A 25,743-nucleotide genomic window follows, 5' to 3' on the forward strand; every position below is an offset into this window, starting at 1 on the left:
TCTTCGCATAATTTACTGTATACTAGGTCATGTACTCGCCCGCAATTATTGTAGCGAATTTAAATAGACGCGTATTATAATCTTATTTATTATAGATAAATTGGTGATTGATTAGTACGGTTTTCAATCGTCTCAAATAAATTTGAAAAAGTATAATGTCAAGTATGTCAAAACAAAGAAAGGTGTTTAAAATTCGACCTCTGATCCCTCATGTGCATGTTATATTTCAATTTTTTTCGCAATCAACACATACATATGTATGTGTATATATACATATACATTTAAGAAAATTATTTTCTTAAATTTTCAGTTTAGTTTAGTTAAGTGTCGGCACTTACGAAAGATTTATTATGCACGTATAAATTTAATTGGAATACGCATGCCAGTATATTAAATAGTGGCATTAGTGGATGTAACAATGTTAACGTGCCTTTGAGTTACGTAGAATAGCCTAACGATGGCGATATAATCGCGGCGAGGGTCGATGTTTTTGTAACGTGCGTATACGAGTGCCCGAAAGCCAGACGTCGGAGATGCCGCAAAGGTTTCTGGGTATGCGGAGGGAGCCATATTTTTCCAATATCAGTTACGCGAAAACAGCGTACGCATAAGATCTGCAAAATGGAATTTCGTTCGATGGTTGGTGTCGAAGAAGTGTTTCACGAAAGAAAGTGATTACGAGATAGGGAACGAGGGATCAGTGCGAGAAAGCGAAGCGACTGTGCTAGTCAGAATATAATAAGCGTGCGTTTCCACGCGATCAAGAAGTGAGGTTCGGTGAAAACGATGAGCGCGGCCCGCGCAGGTGTTCGAGTCGAGAAGAGGGTTAGTTAACTTAACCCGAGTTCGTAACCGCGACTGGTGGTAGTGGTGGTAGTACTAGTGGTGGTGGTGGAGGCAGTGGTGGTGGTGGTGGTGGTGCTACTGCTGCTGTGACGATGACACAGCGTCATAACACGACGTACGTCCGTCCGTGCGATTTAACGCGAATTGTTACGGCAATATAAAGTGTTTTTTGTACCGAGAGTGCATTCGCGCCATTACCGATCGAGTGAGTCGTGGCTCGGTCACTATTAACCTTTACGTATTCAGTGTCGAAGAAAATGGCTTTCTTCTTTAGTGTGTGAACGAAGATTCAGAGTAGCGTATTTTTTTTTTAGTGACAGTGGCTCGTAATGACATAATCGAATTATATTTCGTTATTTCTCGGTTGAGAAGTGCGTACATGTGAAACGGAGTAATCAGAATTGCGACCGCGAATAACGCGACGGGACCGTGGCAATGACACAACGACCTCAACGACCTGACTTTCTTATATAGTTCAATTTTTCTTGGTTAGAAGTGTGGCATTCTTTTTCACCAAAGTTTACTTAAACGTTACTCGTTGGCATCTGCAACGTTGAGAGAAATCTCTGACTCGTAACGTCGTTTTTTCGGCGTAACATAGTACACGCGTTACAAATAACAGTGTGTTGAAGAGTCTAGGTTAGTTGAATGCTTGGCCCCATTGTGTTGTTTCGACGCGACTGAATCGGTGAACGAGACAAATGAGCGAGCCGACGCTTTGTAAATCGACCTTGTAAATGACAGCAGAAGCGTAATTTCCTAATAAACAATGTTATCCGCTTGCTCTACATCGAACCGGTATAGGGAATGACAATTTCAAAGGAATTGTTTTCTTCCCACTGCAGATGTCATAGGATTTATTTAACGAAACACGATTTACTTATCCATTGTAAGTAATTATTCGATTTTGAGTTGTTCTTTCGTAAAAGAAATCTATTGGCCCGCGTAAGCATACAATCGAAAGAAAGTGAAATAACGCTCTTATTATCAGAGCAAACAAGTTTTCAAAACAAAAACATATTAACTGAATGGAAGATGTCGACTCGTCTTATTATTTTCTTGTAACATGTGATTGTTGGATAAGGAGAATAACACTAACGTAATTTTACTGTGATCTTCGACGCATTAAAATCACGAACGACCAACGAAACTAGTACCATGGTAGAGTGCACCGATCGTAGGAGAGAGGTTAGACGGACATTGACCGGTGAATAGCGCGTGTCTGTGATCCGACGGATGCTCTCCAATTTCAAAATCTTGGCACCGTTAGTACGAGTCTGTAATTAGAAACAAGGAAAGTGTTTGTGAACGTGCATGTGATTTAAAAATTGGCGAAGAAATTAAGAATCGAGCGAACGAAGAACAATCGGTGAAACTATCCATTTGGTATGCCGTGCGCGGTAAAGCCGAGGATGTCGAAGAACGAGAACGTGGATGACAGGTGTGAGATTGTAATGATCGGTGAGCGTGCGTGGCCAAGAGGAACGACCGAAAGAACGCGGTGGATTTCGGTGGTGGGAAACGCGTGATCATTCCCGTTTATGGAGGATGCAGCAGAATCTGGAGGTGTCTCCACGTAGGCGTGCTACCTGGGTTCCAGTGATGTCGGTGTCGGGGTTACTTGCAGCGCTGCTGGACCTGGACCATGGCCGGCAAGCCTGAGCAGCCGTCCACGCACCCTGCTCTCCCGAATCACGGTCATCATCATCATAATCGACAACAGCAGCAACAACAGCAACAGCAGCAGCAGCAGCAGCAACCACAGCAGCAACAGCAAGAGCAACAGCATCCGCAGCACGCACAGGGGATCCAACAAAATAGCGTTCTAGTCTACGTATCGGGGGAGAATTTTGCGTACGCGACGGCGGTCGGTCAGAATGCCGCCGCCGCTGCTGCTGCTGCTACCGCAGTCGGCTATCAGTCTCCGCAGCAGGCGACGTACGCCGGCATTCTGCCGCCGCAGGTGGCGACGGCGGCGGCGACGTTTCCCGCCAAAACCGCCATTTATTGCAATGATAATAACAGCGCCGTTGGCAGCACGGTTGCCGTAGCTGGCAGCAATAATTGTTGTCGGTTAAAAACACTCGAGTATGTGTCCACCGATGGAGAGTCGAGCCGATCGGCACGATCCATGTCAACCAGTAACACCGAAGACGAAGAAGATTACGGAACGATCGTTTCCAACAACGGTTTATTATACAGACAAACGAATCTAGTTGAAACAACCAGCACGTCCGCGACCACAACGATGACGTGCGTAGTGTCGGCGTGCGACACGAAGAATCCGGCGAACCGAAATCCATTGGAAAACGACTCGAATAATACCGAAAACCTCGCAACCAATAACGTAGAGCCGATCGGCAGGGTGAACACCGGTGAGATGCTACCCAACAAATTATTTCCATCGAGAATCCACGGTGAAATTTATCCAGCAGGAGCGAGACTACCTGACACGGGTTATAACAATAGCGGCAGTCAAATCACGCAGAATAATCTCGGGGAGGGTTGTATCAGTCTTTTAAACGACGACGCTTGTGTTACGTACGTACGGCCGGGAAACGAACCGTCTCAAGCATCCGCGAGTGTTTTTCAAGGCGACAGTGTCGAGCAACGTATCAATATGGACGAGAAGAGCCGGCAACAGGACGGTTTCGATAACCAAACCGGCTCGTCGCTTTCTTCGTCCAGTTCGAACGTCGGTGTTGTCAGTGGTGGCGGTAGTGTTGTTGTTGTTGGTAGTGGTGGTAGTGGTGCGACTAGCTGTGACTCTGTCCGATCTGATACCGGTGAATCGTCGACTTATAGTAGCCTGAGCAGCCCCGAAAGTCAAAGTCAATCGGCACACGACAGCTTGTCTGCCGCGACGACGGTTAACGGCGGCGGTTCGTGCGCGCAGCAGGCTGCGCGTCAACCGCCGCTTCCGCGCATCAACAACTCGAACAATAACAATAATCAAGTTCAACAAAATGTAGTGCTGACGATGAACGGTAGTGCAGTGATTACGCAGCAGCAACAACAGCAGCAGCAACAAGCGATTACGGTACCACGTGGATGGAAAAGGATATGCACCAACGGGGTCATCATTTATATCAGGTGAGTCCTTTTTCCTTTTTTCCGGTCACGATCGCTTTCTAATTGGCTTGTGTGGAATGTGTGTTCACTTCGTTTTTCATTCTGTTGTTGCGTAATACGTTGGAACCAAAATGATTATATTTTCTATTATATTTTCGAGTGTTGTATTTCGGAATATAATACTTATTCAATTATATACAATTATTGCTATATGTGTAATGCAGTGACGAAACGGCTATTGTAATTCGTATGGAAGACAGATAGATTTCAATGTATAACGAGAAACGAAATTTTGTCCAATTAAATTTCATGAAATGTATCTTCATTTTTTTACGATATAGTAATTTAGGTTGTGCAACTTATATAATGCATATCACACACTTCATGATATGCAGTTTTTAGAATGACTGCGTCTGTTTATTAACATTGTATTATTCTTAATTTGCATTCACATCTGTATTAATTATTCATCGCTTTAGTCATTATAAGTCATCCTAATGGCATCATTGATTTGCAAATATTCCGAGTTAAATTAAATAAAAAAAAAAAAAAAATAGAGCGGAATGTGAATATACAGATAGAAAAAATAGAGAGATTTTCGACGAAATAAATAATTCTTCAAATTACATATTATTAGTTAATTTATAGCTTAACTTAAGCTTGAAATGCTATACGTAGATGATTATAATTCAACCAATACGATAAACCTAAATAAGTGTACACAATCGCGTTTCTATTTCAATAAAAGACAACATTAATTTTGCCGAAACGACATTTTTATTAAATGCAAAAACTCGAGATCTAAAATTGGTAGTTTCGCTATCGACATTCGATTGCCTCGTATCGCACGAAAAATAAAGAAATACGATTTTTAATCGCATAAAATCGTTAAGCGCACGTAAAAATTTCTATTATCGCGTTATTCAGAATTGATTTCATCGGGGTTTGTCTCAGTGGTTTGCGGGTTAGTGGTATCGATCCGCGGTTAAATGCTCTTGCTAGAACTTTAATTTCGCTAATGGAATTAAACTGCGTCCAGCGTCGGGCAAATAAGATTAGCGAAGTGACTGGTAAATTAGGATAGAAACCGGGGGACACTGCCACGTGAGAGATTCCCCTCTTTTGTGCGTAAGGTCGTGGGCATGGTGAGGTCTCACAGAGAAACGAGATCGTTAGTCAAAAATGACTTACGGCAGTTCGTTCTGATAATAAAGCATCGAGCGTAACAAGCGCTCGCAAGATTCGTCACCTAAGCACAGAGACACTCGCCTCTTCTTTCGTCGTAGATCTTAAAAAGGTTTTGTCCCCTTTCCGTCCTTTGTAATCTTTCCCGACGTTCGAGTAAAAAACACGAATTTTCTGGGAGCCAAGGCTCGCCGTTGAACGCCCCCTTTCCCGTCCTCATCCAGTACGTTAAAAGCGAAGGCGTCTTCCTTCTAACCCCTCATTGTACTTTTATGGTTCTTTTCAAAGTCCGTTCGAGGGTCACTTTCATCTTTTCCACCGTGCCTTTTTTACGGTTGTCTCCGCCAAGATGTTACGCATCCTCCCGCTGTCTTCCTTTGCTTCCTCCGGCTTTTTCTTTTTTCTAAGGGCACGTTTGTCCCGTCTGCGCGTAACGTGTAAAAATTGCACGGATTAAATTCTCTGACGTGCGCCGCGTAGGTAAATAAATTTGTAGCTGTTTGGCGTAGAAGGAAGATCGTTTCGTGACGAGTACATGTGCGGTTCTCAAGGATCTTTTTATCGAATAGTCGATACAACATCGTTTATCTCGTAAATAATTTTCACATTCCAGTAGTTTTCAACAATTTCTTGTCTGTATTATAAAATCCCCTATACGTGTATGTTTTGTATATAAATTATTTCCTTTGGAGCGGTTATTTTTTCTTTTTCCAAATTAGCTAACAATAGTACAACGTTTAATCAACGTATTCAATTTGGACTTTAAGGGAAAATAACGCCAGTTTGAGGAATGCATCAAGGATTCAGACATACTTGATTTTGTTAAATTACAATGCTTATCTATTCCCAAATCGTTTTTTAAAGTAAAATTTCTTAGAGTAAAATGCTTTGCCACCAGTTTATTGTTTATTATCTTGTCTATTGGAAGAAGCGTTAATCGAATTATGGATAAAGAGTAAATTCCAAAAGAATTACAAAAACATCTTTCTAAAACCATTCTACGAGGTCTAAGCAGACGTAAAATCGTACTTCGCGAGTGACTTCAGATGGGCGCGTAGATGCAGCTTTCCCCAGGTTAGTTGACTTGGCGAGTGACGGGATCGAGGTCTCGACAATCGCGCAACGTGATTCTACACGGATCACTTGGGATCAGCTGCGACGGGACACATCTACCTTTATGTCGAACGAGGGAAGTTGATTCCTTGAGACGCTGCAAAGCGCAAAGGGTATCGTCTCATGGCGTAATCGTGTACCATAGCGGAGAAAAGGTCTGACCTGGTCTGTTGCAAACCTCGTTAAACGATCCTTCCCAGGCTGCCACGAGTCACGGTTTAAACGACGTCTAAAGAACCCTGACAAACAATACATCGTTACCTGAATGCCTTTAGCCCATTGGTCCATTTTCTTTTCTGACCAGAGAAGAATTCGGACGCATGATCATTCCGATTTATATTTGTGTACATATATTTATCTCGTCCTTTATTCTTTCTGGAATCACATTGAAACGCTTCGATTCTAGTTGCCTATTTACCTAAAGCGCTTGTTCGAATAAACGAAAGGGACAAAAAATTATGTTTTTGCCTTGTTATCTGTTTTAAAGTATCAATTTCTTTACTCTCGCTGATTGTATCGTTTCTCATGTAATAATTCCTTTTTTTGCTTGATAAAAAGATTATGAGATTATAAGATTTAATAAGAAAATTGTTGCAAACTCGTACAACTTTTTACCTTCTTCTCTATGTTAGATTCAAATATCTGCGAAGCTTTAAATTTATAAGATGGACATCGCTTCGAAACAACGATTTCCTGACTGCGGTTCCTGTAGGATGGTTCTTAAGAAGTGATTTATCGACGGCATATTGGCCGTCAGTAATACAAAATCGTCGAACAACAATTGGTTGAAATCGGTGATCGCTAAATTATAGACCTTGACGAGACTCCTTATAATCGTGATCCGACGTGTTCATTGAGAAAAAGATTTCTAAGATCGGCGATGCTGTCAAAGTAGCCGCATAAATTGCTCAAGACGAAAACGATGAATTCATCTTACGTTCGAAAATTCTAGCGAAGACAAATAGTTTTTGTCTTGCCGGATAAATCGTCGATATATCTTGGCTGTAGGGCAAGGATTCCTTCAAAGATTCTTAAGCTTCAGCATCCTTCGTCCAAGGCGATGTATGGCAGGACAGATTCTCACATCGGCTCGTGTACAGGAAGCGGCGGAATGGTCGGAAGGAAGGAGAGGGGAGGGGCATATATAGGAAGGGAAAAGGAATTTCGTTGAACTGCGGTGTTCGTGCGATCATTGATTTACGATGGTACGTCGTAAATACCAGCGGTGATGTACGACCATGCTTCCCCTCCTCTCTTATCCTTTACCCCTGCATACTCTCCCCTGTTTTCCCTCGTAAGTTTCTTCTTCACTCTTCTTTCGCCTTCGCCACCGACGTTCCCTTTACGGTCCTCTTCTTGATTTATAATATCTACTGGCCTGTTGTCTCTTTTCGTTCTCTCTTCTCGTACATACCTCCTAGGTGCTCGGACTCTTGGTCCTCCCCCGACCTTCTCCCTTCTCTCTTTTCTCGTGTGTACCGTCTCGTGTTGTCTCCTCGTATCAACCGTAGCTTCAGCTTTGACGTTCGTTCTTTCGTCCGCTTGTCCTTTCCTTCCTTTTTTACTTTTTTGACCTGACTCTTGTCCCCTATATACATATCTACTATTCGCGTTGAAATGGTAAACGTTCTGCGAGATTCTCGGACGCAAGTCTGCGACGTCTGAGACGTTTGATCGTGCTTCTTTCTTTGATATTTCTCTCGGATACGAGCAAAGTAATTTCGCGAAAAGCTTATGATATTCGTAGCGCTACTATCATATCAAGTGGCAATAAAATTTCTCTCCTGGTAAGAAGTTTGATAATAGAACAAGCATATTTGTACACGCGCAAGTGTATTTATCAAATTGTAAGTCGATCGAGATCTCTTCTTATTTGATACGTAATTTAAAAAACAAAGATTTCTTTTTTTCAATCTTGTGATGAAGAATTGTTCCGATAAAAGGAGAAAAGAGTTTGTAATCCAAAACTTGTTACTTCCGTATGCGTGTATCTCTCTCTCCCCTCTCTCTGTCTCTCTCTTTCCATCGTTTTCTCAACGTATTAATATTTTTAGTAAGTTATAGCGCAAGAGGTGCCAGATTTTAGTTTATGTTCACATCTGTTCGCCAGTTTATGTATTTTTCTTTGGTAACTACGGACCGTGTTTTAAATTAAATTAAAGACGGAAGGACTAAACGTTTGCCACTTGAAATTTGAGGTAAACCAAGCGAGCGAAAGGAATTATCATCAAGGATGGGAAATTGATGGCAATGAAATATTCACCTGCTCGTTCTTGAAATTATTCGAACCCTTTTGCAATTATAATTCCATTCAAATGGGAAGTGTTGATAACGTTCAAGAATAGTACCTTGAAGTGTCACGACGTATTAATATTTGACCCGTTTAGATGGATGTTTTGGCATGTTTGTTTTTAATGTAAATCTATTTAAATTAGTGCTGTTGCGACGCAGTTTGCGAGATTCAGCACAGATACTTGGCATTGCAATTATTCCTGGCTGAGCACTTTGAATATTCATTAGAATACTTACTTTGCATAGTGTTAAGTGCCATCATGAAATTTGTAATTGCGCTAGGGTAAAGGATAATCCCGTGAGCGGTTTCCATTCTATGGTCTGGAATGTGTTTCAACGTTATACTTATACGACCCGGCTTTGCCTCTATTTTCGTTTATACTTTCTTATCGATTCTATTTCTAGCCGCGAGTATGAAGAAACCACGCTCTAAATTTGATATTATTTAATTTCATGTTTTATTTATTTTCCATCTTGTATTTATTCTCATATTCTATATGATATCTTCTATTTTCTATTTGTGCTTACTATTCTTTAATCATTTACTAGCTGTTCTACATATATATATTATTATTCACAATTTTATTTTTCTTCTATATACGTAATAATAAATATCCAATATCTTTTATATTAATAATATCGTATCTTGGGTATAAGAGAAAAATTAATCGAAAATATAGAAGTTTCGCTTATTTTTTTAATTTAAAATTTTCTTAAGTATTACATTTCATATAGCGAAATTAAAATATACAGTACGTGTAATATTTATCCGTTGTTAGAAGCTGCAATAGGCTGTTGCATTTCTCATCGCATATTATTTGTTATTTATGTTTCTTAAACATTCGATGACGATATGGATCAAATTTCGAAACAAATATTAATTACTGGTTGAAAGCAACGAGTTGCTTAATAATCTCCGAGGATGGTTGTATAATAATATTATAAACAAGTAATTAACCACGTGGACGTTTTCGGTATCTGATTGACTACGTATAAATTGAAGCGCAAGCGATTCGATCGATTGTCATTGTTTGTTCTGTAATGTCAATTGTATGTTAATTATATCGGGTCTATTAAAGTTTTTCTTCTAAATCGATTACTTTTATGCCAACGTTACACACTTTTCAAAATTGTATTCCAATTATTAAGCACGTGGGTAACGAATTTTTATATTAAAAGTAAATGTGTTTTAGAATATTCAACATAATTTTTAACTAGTTTCAACATAGCTTTGAACTAGTATTTCTATCCAGCTTGATTTTACAAAATATGATTTTCCATGAAAAGAAATTGCGTTATTTTTTTGCAACTACTTAATCAGTATGTTTATGAGTTTGCGCATAAAATTCTAATGTTCGATGAGAAATAAAAAAATATTCGTTCAGAAGAAAGAAACAATTATGGATTAGATAAATAAAGTGTTAATTACTTTGTGTACTTTTCTGACCAAAGGATTAATTACATATTTATACGCGATTCGTGTATGCAATTACTTTAATAGAATGATTCATGAAAAGGGAAATAATATTAATACCATTTACAAATGAACCTTTTCTTCCGAGCTATTCACTTTCTATACACGCAAATGAGAAAGACAGAAACTTCTTTTTTTCCTTTGTGAAAAGAGTGCTGATTAAAAATACTTTTATAAAGCTATAGGCGTCTGTATGCGTGAAGCAAAATCAATTTTCTTCGCTTATGAACACATACATATATGCGTGGAAAAAAATTCCATTGCTGTGGCCTACGAACGCTTATATGCCTTCAACGAAGTCTCTAATTATTTTCATCGAGCAAAAGCGCGCATTACAGCTGTATCTTCCTCGAAGTTGAAAGTTGAAACATCGAATACTTCTTTTTTTACAATTTACTAGACTTATATCACAATTAGTTCATGTATACTTGCTCATAATCTTTATAAGAAGAAAGAAAACTTTATTCAAGTCATGAACGTATCTTGTCTCTCTAAAATATGTATACACAAAGATATAAAATAAAGTATTTTCCACGAAATACAGAGAAGGATTTGTACCGAAGATGTTAAAATTCGCGATTATATTAATCGTAAACATTTAAAGGAAAGTAGCATTTTCAATAAATATAGAATAGGTAGTACTTAAGATAATACTTACATATGACTATCCATGCTTTTCTGATGTACTTTCACGTATCATTTGGTACTCCTAAAATACCTGTCGCATTTACTCTCACGGCTCTCGGTATATCTTCTTCTCACTTGGTCTGGCAGCGCGTGGCGCGTTATTTTAAAATCGAAATGTTCCTAGAGCGTGTACCGCTTTCTAAAATGCATCGTAGAGCTGACGACTCGTCACGGCATTTAATCTTCTTTCCCCATTGGTGAACGTGTCTTTTAATAGAATCATATTCTACCGCATTCTTGCGTGTTGATGTACGGCGATTATTATCGAGCGAAGAATCGCTCGCTCATTTGTAACACAAACGGCCGCCGGTTGGCTGGCAGGAAAAGTGGCTCTGCCGTGAAATCAATGAAGATCGATCGAAGGGAAAAACAACAGGCCTCTCGCAAAGCGTACGCAGTATACGATGTCTGTATATTATGTATATTACTAAAAAGTATTCCAATACGTACTCGTTTATTTTTGACACGACGTATTTTAATGAAGAAATTACGGTTAAAAGGATGTACGCTTGTATTTTATCTTTCGTTGTTACTATATCTGTGAATAGTAGGTATATCTATGCCAGTCCATACATATACAAGCATAGCTAAAGAAATGGAATCTACATAAAGATTTGGTTCATCCTGTAAATATCGTAACGAGTATTTTATCTTGGGTATTTTTGCATAACATATGCTTTCTGTACAAATTGAAACGTTTAAGTTTCCTATAAATTGCGTAAACATCTGTAATGCAATAATAGAAAATTGCCTATTAAAAGATAATGTGTACCGATGGAAGTAATAATTTTAAGAATTAGGATAGGACGAATAAAAATCGCGTATATCTCCCAAAAGGGAAGCCCCATTATTTTGTGAATTTTGTAATGTTAAAGTATTAATAGCAAACATTATACGTGTCTCTTTATACATTAGTCGTTGTTTCTTTTTATTCTCTGTAAGATAGTTTTGCGTTCTTACGGTTTAAAAGATATTTTAACTTTAATTTTGTAAAGTTCTCCATATGAAATAATTCTTGCATCGACCAAGAGTAACCAAAATACGAACGATTTCAAGATACACGAAACGCTATACAGGCATTTGTAATTCCACGTAACTTTGTCACTCTTCTGTGTCCCTATTAGTCGTAAACGTTTGATGTAACAATAAAAGTTTTATCTTCAGATCGCCCAGTTCCTAAACTATGAAGCAGATAAAGAATATTCTTCCAAACTGATAAAACCTCCAGGTACATAAATTCAAGCGGTGGTACCTAAAATCGTCGAACACATTGACGATTTTCATTCTAATTAATGATACCAAACTAATTAAATGAAACTTAATCGAAACCAATAATACTGGCAATTTTTTAAACAGACAATTCCAATTTCTAATCTATCGATCTCGAAAAGGAGGTCGTAAATGTCTGCGGTCGTTAATTCCCTCGTATATTATACACTTTGGTAAAATGCAAATACTGTTACCACTAATCGATCAAACTGTCCGGATATTTTACGAACGGTAGCGTATGCGTGGCGATGGAAAATTAAGGTTAGCAGCACGAACGATTAGACCGTTGCTTTTGGGACGACGCAGAAGGAAATGGCGGAGGCGAGGGCGGTGGGTCAGCAGGGCCCCGGTCCGAGCAAAAGGGATAAAGAGAGGGATCACTCGGCTGCGAGAGGAGACGAGAGGAGAGAACAGAATGAGCGATAGTTGCGCAACCACACCTCCACCGGCGTCGAGCGGCGATTACGCAAACGTGATAATTAATTGCCAGTGTTCTCTGTTTAATGACTCGTCAAGTCGTTTGCTAAACACGCCAAATCACCGGTACGTCACGAAAATCGCTATACAGGTGCATCGTTGCGTGTCGAAGCTGTTAATTCCACGGCGTAGTTGCATAACCGTCGCGGCGATAAGATCCTCTCCTCTCTTTTTTTTTTCTTTCCTCTTTCTTTCATTTCGTTTTTCGTTTTTCTCGCGAACTCTGTATACCTCGTCAATGGCTCGATGTAGTTTAGATTTTAGCATCGTTCCTCGTTAGCCCCGGGATGCGCCCGTGATACATCGTACGTTGGAACGATGCTCGTGAGTCATCGAGTTTGATTGATATCACGAGAGACTGTACACTATACATTATACGTACTCGTTCCTCGTTGATACGAAATTTATAACCTGCATTTAAATAAGGTTTCGGAAGGTGATTTAAATTTGAGAAAATTTCGTATTTAATCCTGTTACGCCCTTTGCTTTATTTGCCGCGTAATTGTGTTTCCTTAATTTTTGGTATGTTTTCGACTTAATTCTGTTTCTAACACGACGTTTCTTCTTTTTTTTTTTTATCTATTACGAATCAATTTAATTACGAAGTATCGCGGTTGTTTTATGTCTGTGAGCAAGAAAAGTCGAATGAAAAGAAGAAAAGATTGAGAGTTATTAAAAAAAACTTATGGTAGCAAAGATTTTGAAACTTGTGGGCAAACAGGAGTATACTCTATAGGATATACATATGTGCTATCCAAGTGTATCATCGAAGATCGGACGAATTCAACAGAAGGTTTAGGTAAGAACGAGTTTCGCATAACGTCGGTAGCGTAACGGTAATCCTCACTGCTTACGAAACCGGCGGTCGGGTGTTCGAATCCTGTAGGGAGTTGAATCTGGCTTTTTCGCGACACCCAATCCATAATTGGTTTTACATGTTCCTCGTTTGGAGATATATGAGCTCGAAAAAATCAAATATTTCGTGTTGCCCGATGATGAATGAAAAAATAATCGCGGCCAGGGTCAATCTAGCAGAAGAGGCACACGTGGCTGGGGTACTTAGTTACCGCGATGTTCTGCCTCGGGAAGGTCTGAGATAAAGTTTGCCTCTCTCCCAACAGGGAGGAGGGACGCTCTAGAAGGGCGATCCTGTAAATGGGATACGAGAAAACCAGAAACAGCGGTAAACCAGCCTTCTGTCGCCGTGGACGCCAAGTGTTTTCCCTTCTCCTCCTCTTTCTTCTCTATGGTTCCTATTCTATGGTCCCATTCTACGCTGTCACGTTCTTCATAGTTTCTTCATAGCGTTTGCCTTATTTTCACGTTTCCTCTCCCGAATCCCTGCAACTATGTTTCTTGAGAATATGAGAGAAAGAGAGAGAAAGATGGGAAAAACTGGCAGAGGTCGGCTGGCCATACCGATGGAAATTCTCGTGACTCGCAATTTCAGTACAATCTGCAAGCCATCCCTCCGCGTCTATGTATCTACACTCGTATTTCGTGGACTCTTCTAAGGTGGGGTGGAACTCAATTCAGACTAATCTGACTCTGGCCCGTTTATTAAAACCTGAGGGCTGTCTTTTTTACGAGCGTCGCCGACCTCCTTTTCCTTTTTACCGACTGGAGCTCTCGTTTGTCATTAAACAAGTAGTCTTCTCGCTCGTTTCTAATTTATCATCTGATGTTTAACAATGGATCTCTATCCGTTATAATCGTACGATCGAATCTTGTTTACCTTTAATCTGAGTCTATTTAACTCTTCGAGTGGGTTAATTTTAATTAAATATTAAAAAAGAATGTATTCCCAATTTATTGTATTCTGTGTTTAACAGAAGGATTGCTATATAAATTTTAAATCAAGAGAGAGTCCGTTTGTTGAGTCAAACGTGAAATTATTGTCTAACATATAATGTAGATTTAGATTAGAAGTTTTAAGAATTAACAAAAAGGTATTCAAGATATATATAAATGGTAACAAAACAAAGATATTGTTTGACCATACTCGACCGTTCTTTACGATCTGTGCTAGGTACCCTGAGAAATTTATTTAATCGAATACGAGCATCGTTGAATCAAATATTTATATCAGTTGGTTAAATCTTAAATCAAATTCTTGTGGAATAACGTTCATCGCTTGACGGTCTTATTTCCGTCAAGGTCCTGAATTGCTTTCGACGCATTTTGTATTGAGTAATGGGCTAATTATAGTTTTCACTTGTTCAGAAACTGTGGTTGGCATCGATCGTCGAAATAACGTTCCACGGGGCGCATCGAGTTTACAGAGTGTTTTTAACTTGCTCGTTTCGTTGATCAGAATTTTCATCGCAGCCGATCGATCGATGTTACCATCGCTTTCTTTTCTTCCTCGTACTCGTACGATAAAATCGTTCGCTGCGAAGATAAACGATGATCGGGATGTTCCTGTTTCGCTGTTCGTGTCAATTTGTTATCGTCATTGGCGCACGTTTGCGATCGCGTACACGCGTTTCTTGTATATTCTCCGCCGGCTTTTTTCTCTCCCTTTCCTTTTCTTTTTTTTTTTTTTTGTTTTGCTCCCCCCTTAGTTCCCTGGCGTCGAAGATCTACGCGCAAGAATACACGCGGTGTGTAATTTATAGCTGTGCTGATTGTACGCACTACGGCGCCGCGTGGCGTGTTTCTGAGTCGATAACATCGAGAATACGCACCTGGTTCTACGGCTGATGTGTGTATCGCGTACTCGTCGTTTCACTCTGATTAAACAAAGATACTTTTAAACATTGTTGTGATAAGTCTTCGTTAAACACTTGAAAAATCTTCGTTTGCTTGCGATTACTCGCGCGGGTAATTTTCATGCGTAGCGCTGTTCGATCGCACTTTTTGCACATAAATCTTGGTGATTCATTTTCTACGTTTTACGAGTACTTGTAGAACTACCTCTCTTCCTTGCGCAAATAAAAATGTAATCTTATTCGTTAACATTTTTCTTTTTTTAATCATTTATGCGTTGAGAATCGTTTAAAGCAAGTTGATTAGCAACCGCAGCACTTTTTGAAACTAAAACTTATGTTCCGATAGGATAAAGAGATGGTGAATTTTTATTTGTACATGTACAATAACATTTCTGACTGTTTTATTGTATACATTCGAGAAAAACATGATATAATAATTTGCGCGTTATAAATGTCGCCGTAACGACATCGGTGGAATGTAAAGGGTTAAATTTACGATATTAAGGTAATTTTGAAACAGATGGACTTCTCTTAATCGACCGTTGCGGGTTGTATACTTCCGCTGTATAAATGGCTAGCCGGTTAATCTGAAAATATACGCTCGATATCATTTGTAGCGTGTAAATAAAATAATATATGCACGTGTGCACGTATGATATTAATTATTTACATATTACGTATAGATATAATATATTATAACAAATAATATCTATTGAATATTTATGAACTTAGGTGAGAAATGAATAATTTGGACAGGTTGCTAATTGCTAATCTTAATAATTCATATTAAATTATAATGTTAAGAAAACAGGATTTTTGAATTAGTCTCTTTCTACGTATACCTAATTTCTCTTTTATGTCATTTCAATATAAAATCTGTGCGGTGTATTCACTTGTGTTTGAATGAATTTTTTTCTCCATGGATCTATTAATAAAAGATATAATCGATTAAAACGGAGCTTATTGTATAATAGGAAGTCTACTGTATTTTAGATGCTTGAATTATTATGTTTACCAGTGCTGTACTAACAATAAGTTATATTCTCAGAACGTGCGGTAATTACAACACACTGTCGTTATAAATAGCTTCGAAAACAAATTTGCTCTGGTCCATCTGACCTTTCAACAAAAATTATATTATTGCATTAAGCTGATTTATTAGATTTTCTTGAAAATCATCCGTTGTACGTAAAATAGAAACTTATTTTCAGGCAATAGAATAAGATCTTAAAGCATCTTAAACGATAGGATAATACTAGTTCCTACGGCTATGAGAAATAATATTATGATTACTAGAAATTGATTAAAGAATTAATCTTCGTGAAAATGTTATAGAAATATAATGTAAAATTCACAGACATTAATTACAATCGCTATAATAATGCAGCTGTGACGCATTGCCCATTTTGCTCGGTCCATTAGTTCATTTCTATCTGAATTATCCCGTAATTAGGAACAGTTCATACGTTATGCAAATATTATGAAACTTAATTTAACGTGAAATTTCATGTTGATCAAATTTCCAGGGGAACTTGACTGACTTAAATATTTCGTTTCGTTGATACTCGTTTCCCGATCTAAACGCTTTTTTGATTTCATTTCGTCGATAGCTGACATACCGTGATTTGTTCTTGAATCGTTATCATCGATCCAGAGCAATTACGGCTGTCATGTGAGCATTATTATTGCACGCTGCGAACTAAATTAAACGCGTAGGAGCACAGGTAATTTGTACTGATAACGAACCTCTCCCACACAAATGTCGTCTGCATGGAATCGACCGATATTCGAATAGTCCGCGGGATCGTGATCGTGATCGTGATCGTAATCGTAGCCGCTTCTTAATCGTATCAAGCTTAGCATGATCGTAAGAAATTTTCGTTCTCCTTATATAATTAATATGCCTGCAATATTCCAGTGTAATAAACGAGTACTGGAATTTGAAACGTACGCAGATAAATTAACGACAAATTGATAAAAGATAACGAGACTTGTACGAATCGAATATCTCGCGCGATACAGTAGCTATACACGATGCATATTTCACACTCCGATACGGCGCTCGTTCGTTCGTTTTTTGATGACAGCGTGATCGTAATGTGATCTTTAAATAGATTCATTGAGCTTTCACGCGATGTAAAGGGGCAGGGCACTTGACATTGCAAATATCGATTGGATGGTTCATGCGGGTTCTTTTAGACGCGCTATAGGAATTATTTCGGCCGTCTACTACTACACGGATATTAATATTCCCCGATCACGAATAAGTCGTATTACCGATTATCATCGTTTCTAACTACGTTTGCTATATCGGATATACGTTGACGAGATTAATTTTGAACGGCAAACAACGCGAGATCTTTGATATCCAAACTATTTATAGAGGTATCAGCCGTCCTCGTAAAACTTGTATGAGCTCCGCTTAACCAAAGTCTAGATAATGTCGCTTTTAATTTTAAAACGCTTTTAGTGCAACGATAAAATGCTTGCACGCCGCCCTGGCGATTTATAGCGGTGAATTTTTTATGCTTATTTTGCAATACCGCGCGGTACAATTTTAATTTCACGTTCGTCTAACATTGTCCTCGTAAACGGTACACGGCGATACACGTCACCGCATTAATGAGACACAATCAATCTCGATGCAACCTCGTCGCTGGAATTTTCGCGTTGTAGAACGCTTCGAACGAAGGGAACGCTTTGAAAATGATATTGCAGTCGTTTTCGATGATAGAGCTACTAATTTTCAGGCACGATGTAGGAAGTTGCCGGTTAACGAGGATAATAACTCATTGTGATCGAGTAATTCATTGTATTTCATGAATCGAGTTACGCCAAGCTAAAACTAGGTCTTATAAAACGTGTATTAGATATACAGTGCTCACATATTGTGCAAACGCTCATGCCAACTATCAAATAGAAATGTTCTATTTTGATTTTATGTTATTTAACGCGTAATTTAACTTTGTGCTATTCGAACTCCTTAAAACGTATTTGATTGAAGAATTGTTGGTACTTTGCGCCAAAAATATCGATGAATTGAAAATAATTGATACTTTGTGCGATATTTAATTTTCTCAATAATTAAGACATTACCTCGAGTAACAGTCTTTTTTCGATAAATTCATTCGTATTATCTACCATTCTGTTGTTAATATTTCAAACGACTTACTCACTTATTTGACTTTCATTCTTCTCACAATTCGTTTTGTACGCGTTGAAGTGAAAATTAAGAAAGTTATACCGTGTAATTTAGAACTTCATTAATTTCTCGAGAATTTGTAAACGAAGACAGAGAGAGAGAGAGAGATCGATCATAAATTACTATCACCGAGAAGCAAATATTTAGAAATTCGTTTCTGCGTAACATCCTGTGCGAGTATTTCCTAAAAATATGATTGGTTGCCATTATGAGATCACTATCGCGAATGACCTTTTGTACACAATGCCGCATTTCAATAGTGTACACGTGTCGAGATTTAATTTTCTCTTTGTATTGGGCGGAGTTTAGAAATCATTCGTTGACGTGTCCGTTTTCTATTAATAGGTTTCGGCTAATTTATGGGATTTACGGATATAAAAGCTGGTCAACCAGCGAAATCGGCTTATCAGGAGATAAAGCAACGATGTATTCTGCTCGCTTTCTACTTGCACGATTAACATGGGCCACGATACCGATGACAATCTTTTTAATTTGTTTTCTTGGAAAAGGAGCACCTTACGTCATCGTAGCGTGGAAAGTGGCGTTAGCTGGGACACGGAATAAACCGTTCAATTACCAGCGTTATGGACATAAAATATTGACGTGAATTTGCCTTTGAATATGAAGATTACATCCTTTCATTTTAGTAATTGGCTGGTTGTAGATTTTAGTACGGTTATCTTGTTAGATATTTCTTTTCTTTCTGTTTAGCAAGGTTGTAATTTCACTTTGATATTAAATTAATTTCATTCCATTCAATTATCGAACACGTTACAAGGGAATAGTTTGAATTTTCATGTTGATAAAACCGAGGAAGGAAAAGAACGATATGAAATAGTATTTTAATGTTAGTTTATTTCGTTAGTTAGTAGCATTTATGAGAGGTTTAAGTGTGTAAAAATACACGTATATGTAATGTGCAATGTAATATGCAAAGATATGCAAAATATGAGAAACACAATAGGCGTAATAAATCCCTGTTTAGGCTCTATTTCTTCACTTATGTTAATAGTTCAGAAAACTATGAATTTGCGCAAATATCCGCAATCTAATCTTTGCGTTAGTATTACATAGCAAAATTACATACGCAAAATTGGAAAGTCAAGAGATTTTTCCTGAAAAATTCTCGGTTTCTGAACTGTTATAACTTCGTCGAGAAAAGTCGTATAACGATGGACTTGGGGTTACTTTAAAGGCCAAAGTCTTCACTTTCACTTTGCTAAATTGCTCTTCCTGACGTTTTTATATCTACTGGCAAACAGAGCAAGAAAGCGAAGATGATTTCCTTTCTTGAAAAATTTTGCGGAATTAGTGGTCTCTATAGAATCAAAGAAACACACCTGTTCGGCACGGGACCCCCATAAAAATAACAACCGAAACCTCTGCTTTATTGCGCCTCTTTAAAAGTTAATTCATGTCCTCTGTTATTTTACGGTGTTTTCAACAGAGAATTAGAGGAACATTAGGATTAGTGGGAATCTGTGCAGTGATTTTTAATTCATGTTAAAACTAACATTTCAAAATATTTTTTTTGCATTTTAAACGTTCGGTTAAGTGTCTATTCAATTATGCACGAAGGTGTTAAACTTCATAGAATGTTGAAGATTGAAAGAATAGTATCTACATATATATTCTTAAGAAGCTTAAGAAGCTTAAGAAGCTATGCTTGAATAGAGGTTGTATCGTGTCCGTAAAGTAAACTTGTATTGTTAGTCGTTCTTGTAGTAGGACATTTTACGGTTCTTTTGAAGTGCTAACAGAGTTACTGATTGTCCTTCAAACAATAATATATCATGTTTCCGTTTACGAGAGAACAGGCAATAAGCACGAGAAGTGTTTAGGTAATGGATTCAAAGGATTAACCTTTGCCTGTTACTGGTTTCACATTTACTACCTGTAAAAGTGTTTGCACTGACCTAACTCAAACACGGCTTGGGTTTCCTTTGCACGTTCTGTTCCTTTATTTTGGTTTTTTTCTAACGAGCCAAATTAAAGTGGCTCTTTCAGTAATTTTTACGTATTTCTATAGATCTTTTTAATATCTTATCGTGCAACGTATTTGGTATAACGATTATTTTTAAAAAAAATTTGAATATGAGTCGCGGCATTGTATCAAATATTCAATTTGAAAAATGTTTCAAAAATGAACTTTATAAAAACCATGATATATGTATGAAAATTTACCAGTCTTTTCTGCTTGTCTTTTTTCCGTACATTTTTTGTTCCATCAGAATAGAATTACATAACTATATTGTGTGCTTCGGGCGGTGCAAAATAATTTTACGGAATTTGTGTCTTTTTAATTAAAAAAATAAAATTCCTCTGATATAAATGTTATTATACGTACATATATTAATATCATTTAATAGTCAGTCGTTCACTGCGATAGAAAGAGAGAGAAAAAGAAGGAATTTCTCCATAATAAATAAATATTCCTATATTAACAGTATTTTATATTTTTATTTTATTAATTTAAAAATTTCGTAATAAATTGTTACAGTGCGAATAAATCGCTTTATTTAATTTGGTGAAAAATTTCATAAAGTCGTTCATACAATATAATAAATTTATTTAACGTATTATTTAATCTTTTTTATTATTGTTTCTTCTATTTACGATCCGAAACATCCTCCTTTTTAATTCAGTTCCGTATCACAATTCTTAATGCTAATTATCATAAATATCATTGGGCTTCTACCTGTAGCCAGGAGGTTAACGCAGTTTATCTTGTATTTAAAGGAGAAAATAGCGAATTTCCATGCTATCCGCAATAGAAGTAAATAATGAAACGAAAACATTCGATATCGGAGATGTGACGGAAACTCGAATTTATTCGTTTGAACTGTACTTTTTACCAATACGATCTGAATTTATCTTCTATTGACGCATAAATTTACTCGTTTGCGTACCGTCGCCACATAATCTTCCATGTATGAATTATTCCTATAACTCACAATCGAATCGATTAACGTGAATATTGAAGGATGCGACTAGCATCTTGATTAACTTTTACCTCGTGCCTTGACAAGTCAGGTTCGGTTTCAATTGCTGCAGAATACCACTATTTATGCCACTATTACTGTTACTATCAGATTTCTAATGAAACAAAACTGAAGAAATGGAAGCTGCATATATAGAAATTTGTCTCGCCCTTTAAACGTTATAACAAGTGTTTTACTTTGGGTGTTTTGCGTATTTTTACATGTTGTACGGTTTTTTGCATATTTAGATCTCCTATAAATGCATAAACATCCGCAATTTTATTTACCGTCTTGGGCGTAAAAATTGGAAAAATTTAAATACAAATGTAAATTTTTCATCCATCTTTACATTTTTATTATCGACTAATTGCAATATTATCTCTTACGATTATTTTCTCCTGTCTTCTATCGTTTCTTTATAATAACGGAATTGGGCGGTTATTTAATTTTATGATATAAAAAAATTTCTTCAATTAAAAATCTTACTAGAAAGGAAACATTTTTACGATCAAGTATTCGATAAAACGCGTGTCGCAATTTGAATAATAGTAACGATCGTGTAGAGAAATGTCAAGGAAAAATATAACGTTTTGTAATTTGTAAAGCGATAGCAGACGGACAAAATAGGAAAACCATACTTTCTATCGAATTGCTGATACAACCGAAGATAAAGCAGTTGACCTTGAAAATAATTGTGTATTTCATTAGTCGTCGAGGGAGCCTCAGTACCTATCTCATTTGTAGTTAACAGGAAATTTTACTGATAATCGCCTATCAGTAGAATTATTTTAGTAGTTTAGTTTCCTTATCGATGTTTCAAAAGAAAAAAGAAAAAAAAAATGTTTGTGTTTAATCTATAAAGAGTCGTTTGAAATTACGTTAGTGCATAAAATTTAATCTCGCGTATTTACGCATAATTCTTTTCTCTTTTTTACACTTTAACTACAATGAAAAAATATAGAAAAGACTGCTGAAATATTTTCTTTTTTTTAAAGTATTTTCAGAGCGAATAAATGGAACACGCGAAACGGCAAATTCTCTCCGTTCTTTTCACGCAATTTTACGGCTGACTTTGGTCATGATTTTACGTATACATAGATACTATTTACTGAAAGTATACGGGGTCGCGTTATTTAATAATTGAAAATAACTGTGTGAAAGTTGCGGTACCTTTCTGAATTCTTTTGGCTCCCTCGTGAAAACTTCAACTTCTCACCCTCGCTCTTATACCCCGCTCTTTTTTCCTTACGGGGCTGCTTAAACTTTCGACGTTCGTGATATTTTCGAACGGTGCAAACTTTCTCGTCGAATGGTTTCAAGACGACGCTAGTCGAAAATACAAATTACGAGGAAGCGTTTAAAAGCGCCCTTCTATTTTCGAGCTATTCGTTTTTAATTTCAATAAAGTTAAAGAGAGTGTCTTCGTTTGAAATTTGCATCGTTATTGAAAAAGATACTTAGAAGGCCGTCCTACTGAAAAGAAATCGGCCGAAGAAACTTCTGAATTGTCGAACGGTGGTTGTATAATATAATAAAGACGTCAACGAGTATAGTCTGGAATTTTGTGCAGATTTTATTATTTCATAGTCAAGATTAACGTAACACGAATGTAATATTTCTGCCTACGCACAAAGATATTTTAATTATAGCGGGAAACTCCTCGGAATTTGTATAATTTTCAATCATAGAATAAATAATGGTCTGGACATTTCATGCTATTTCGATCGTCCTATTTAGGAAAATGATTCGTTTACACGTCCGCCAAGTACGCAACTGAAATCTGCAACTGGATGATTAAATTTATACCGAGTACAGAGGGAAAGTGCTAGTTGTAATACATTATGCTTCCAGACTTGATTTATGTTACACATGCAGTTGCAGTATGATCACGATCCGTTCACAGTAGGTTCAAATTCTATTTAACGCGCTGATGGGAGACGTGATGGGAGTGTAAACGCAGCGTTTACATTTAAATCGTACGGTTCCAGTTGTAAAGCCATACACGGGGAGAAAAATTTCTTGCGATAACCATCGTGTTAAGTAAACAGTGGTATCAGGAACGTGGATCTACATCAAGAAATACCATTCGATCCGCTATCTGTTAATTATAATCGATTCGGTTCCTTCCATATTCACTAAAGCTTTTCAAAGAAGATTTAACTCTTGCACGAATATATTTGCTGCAGCAGTTCAACTTTCACGCTATGTATATCGTGAGAGAATGTTGACCTTCTATGGAAGAGGGTTTTGCGAGTAGGATAAACGAGACGAAGGATAATTAATATAGTTGGTACGTTGCATCGCGATTAAAATTAGTAACGCGGAATCGTCGATCCCCGAAAGCACCGTGCGTCGACGTGCAGCAACGTTTAAGCGTTTATCGGACGGTTAGAGCAGAGAGACGCGACGACATTCGAGCACCGTTATGATACGCAGCGATGTGGCGCAGCTTTGCGGTAATTACTCGGCAAAAGGGCACGCGGACAATAATATTGCGAGAAAGGGAGGGGAGCGCGGAAGGGAAACACGAAAAGCGTGGAGAGGAAACGACAATCGTCTGGGAAGTAATTGGCGCAACGAACCGACTTAGGCATTCGTCTCTTAATGTGCTCTTTCTGCAGTATTTCGATGCGAGAACTGGCTGTCGGGATACGAGGACGAAACGGATGCTTTGGTAAGAGAAAAGGAGAGGGACAGAGAGGTGTAGAGAAATTGAAGCAAATACCGGTGACGAGGGGGTGGCAGCGAACAGAAAGGGGTAGGAAGGCAAAGGAGAGAAACGAAGAGAAAGCGAAAGAGGAAGAGGAGATAGGGTGAACAAAAAGTACGTCGTAAAGCCGGATTAATCCGTGCCGGCCTCGGCGTCGTCGACGATGACGCCGCCAGTGCTCATTGATTGCATGAAATCGGGGTTTCCTGCTTTTCCATTGTCACGTACAGGCACGCTCGCGTGTTGTTTTCTGCCTACGGATAAATTGGCAAGTGTGCGCCCCCGTAATCAATAGGCAGATCGGCTTTGTTGGGTGGGCGAGGGTGGGTGCAAGGTCGGCTGGTTTGTATCTCACGTGCACACGTGTACGCTGTACACCTACGCGCAACACGTACACCTGTACACGCGTCAATACGATACAACGAACGTTGCCGTACTAAACGCGTGTTCAGAGGTCGACAACGAATCGGTCGTGGCGCAATTTCACCGTTTCACGGCCTAAAATTCTCTGTTAAAATACGTGCAACGGTGGTTTCACTGCCGTTACGGTAAAGCGTGTGAGACTTTTCGCGAGTGCAACTTTTCTTCTTCGTTGCTTCTAGCGCGACGCCACGGTGTGACTGTACGCGTCGAAGCGTTAATCGTAATGCTGTTTCGTTGGTATGTGACCCTCGTGTTATTCTTGGCGTTTTATAGTCGACAATGGCAAGGTTCAATTTTTTACTGGGTAATAAACGGCGGAGTGAACGATGGCGATGTATTCGCGAGGTTTAAAGGCTGTAGTTGCAGTCAAACGTCCAAGTGTCGAATAGTCCTCTATAACCGAAATTTCATTCCTTTCCGAGGAGAAAGATTACACAGTCGTCTGTAGTTTCTCGTTTGGCAAATGTAATAGAACGTTGTGCGATCCACAGTGGTTTTTAAGTTTTTAAAAAGCTTAGATCTGATTTGTCCTGGAATATTCTTTAGTCAAACGATTTATCAAACTACTATATATAAATGAAAATGAATTTCATGTTTACGGAAGGCCGTACCTTGGCAGAGAAACGTATTCTTTATGTAAGATACGTTTGATTATGCGTAGGTATGTATATACAAGGTAAATCATTTCTTTTTAGGCGAACGGACGTTGCAAGATTCACACGTATCTATAATTTCTTTAACGCTTCTTATTTTATTTGAAGCACGACCTCTTTATATACGCGGAATATTAAAATTTTCTTTAATTAATAATTTACGTAATACACGAATCTGCGTCTACGGCGCTTTAAACGATTGCTGCACAAAGACGCAAGCGTCGATGCTCGAAGCGTTAAGCGGCTCGAACAAAGCCGGGACGTTTATTCGTCGAGTATTAAAGTTTAAATTAAGCTTGCCTGTTGGTCGGCGAATAAAACTCGCTTGCTATGAAATCTCGATCCGACAATTAAATCGAGCGAACCCTTTTCCCCTACGGGGCCGAGACTCGGATCGTGCACCGTGATCTTGAGTCACGGTGATTGCATGGAACGCAATGGTGGCACGCGATGCGATTGCGCGCGGCTCTTTGCATTCGAGTTTCGTGTACACGTGAATTCACCGGGTTGGCGCACGCATGCACGTTTTTACGCATGTACAGAGGGTCACGCATACGGCCGCCACATGATGCGTAGTAGGCGTGAGCATCGACACACGTACGCGGTCCCAGGTTCGGTCACGATGCGCTAGCATGTGTACGCACATGT

The 25,743-nt window shown here is 38.3% G+C and overlaps 1 protein-coding gene and 1 long non-coding RNA gene across 3 annotated transcripts in view; one reads left to right on the forward strand and one right to left on the reverse strand.

The window, feature by feature from the left end:
- The first annotated feature begins 411 nt into the window (after window positions 1-411).
- The window catches only part of LOC126914140 (protein split ends-like), a 380,706-nt gene continuing 355,374 nt past the window's right edge, over window positions 412-25,743 (forward strand). The window contains exon 1 of one of the 2 annotated variants that reach the window (XM_050717651.1): window positions 412-3,939. In XM_050717651.1, coding sequence (XP_050573608.1) covers window positions 2,492-3,939 — 1,448 coding nt within the window. In that variant the 5' untranslated portion in view covers window positions 412-2,491. The remainder of the gene's footprint in view (window positions 3,940-25,743) is intronic. The other variant, XM_050717650.1, reaches the window with a different exon arrangement.
- On the reverse strand, window positions 15,969-16,827 carry LOC126914177 (uncharacterized). The gene is made up of 3 exons (XR_007709601.1): window positions 16,746-16,827; window positions 16,142-16,240; window positions 15,969-16,051 (listed from the first exon to the last, which is right to left on the reverse strand). It is a non-coding gene; the product is annotated as an uncharacterized LOC126914177 (long non-coding RNA).

The sequence above is a fragment of the Bombus affinis genome, chromosome 3 (assembly GCF_024516045.1).
Source record: "Bombus affinis isolate iyBomAffi1 chromosome 3, iyBomAffi1.2, whole genome shotgun sequence".
Taxonomy (NCBI): domain Eukaryota; kingdom Metazoa; phylum Arthropoda; class Insecta; order Hymenoptera; family Apidae; genus Bombus; species Bombus affinis.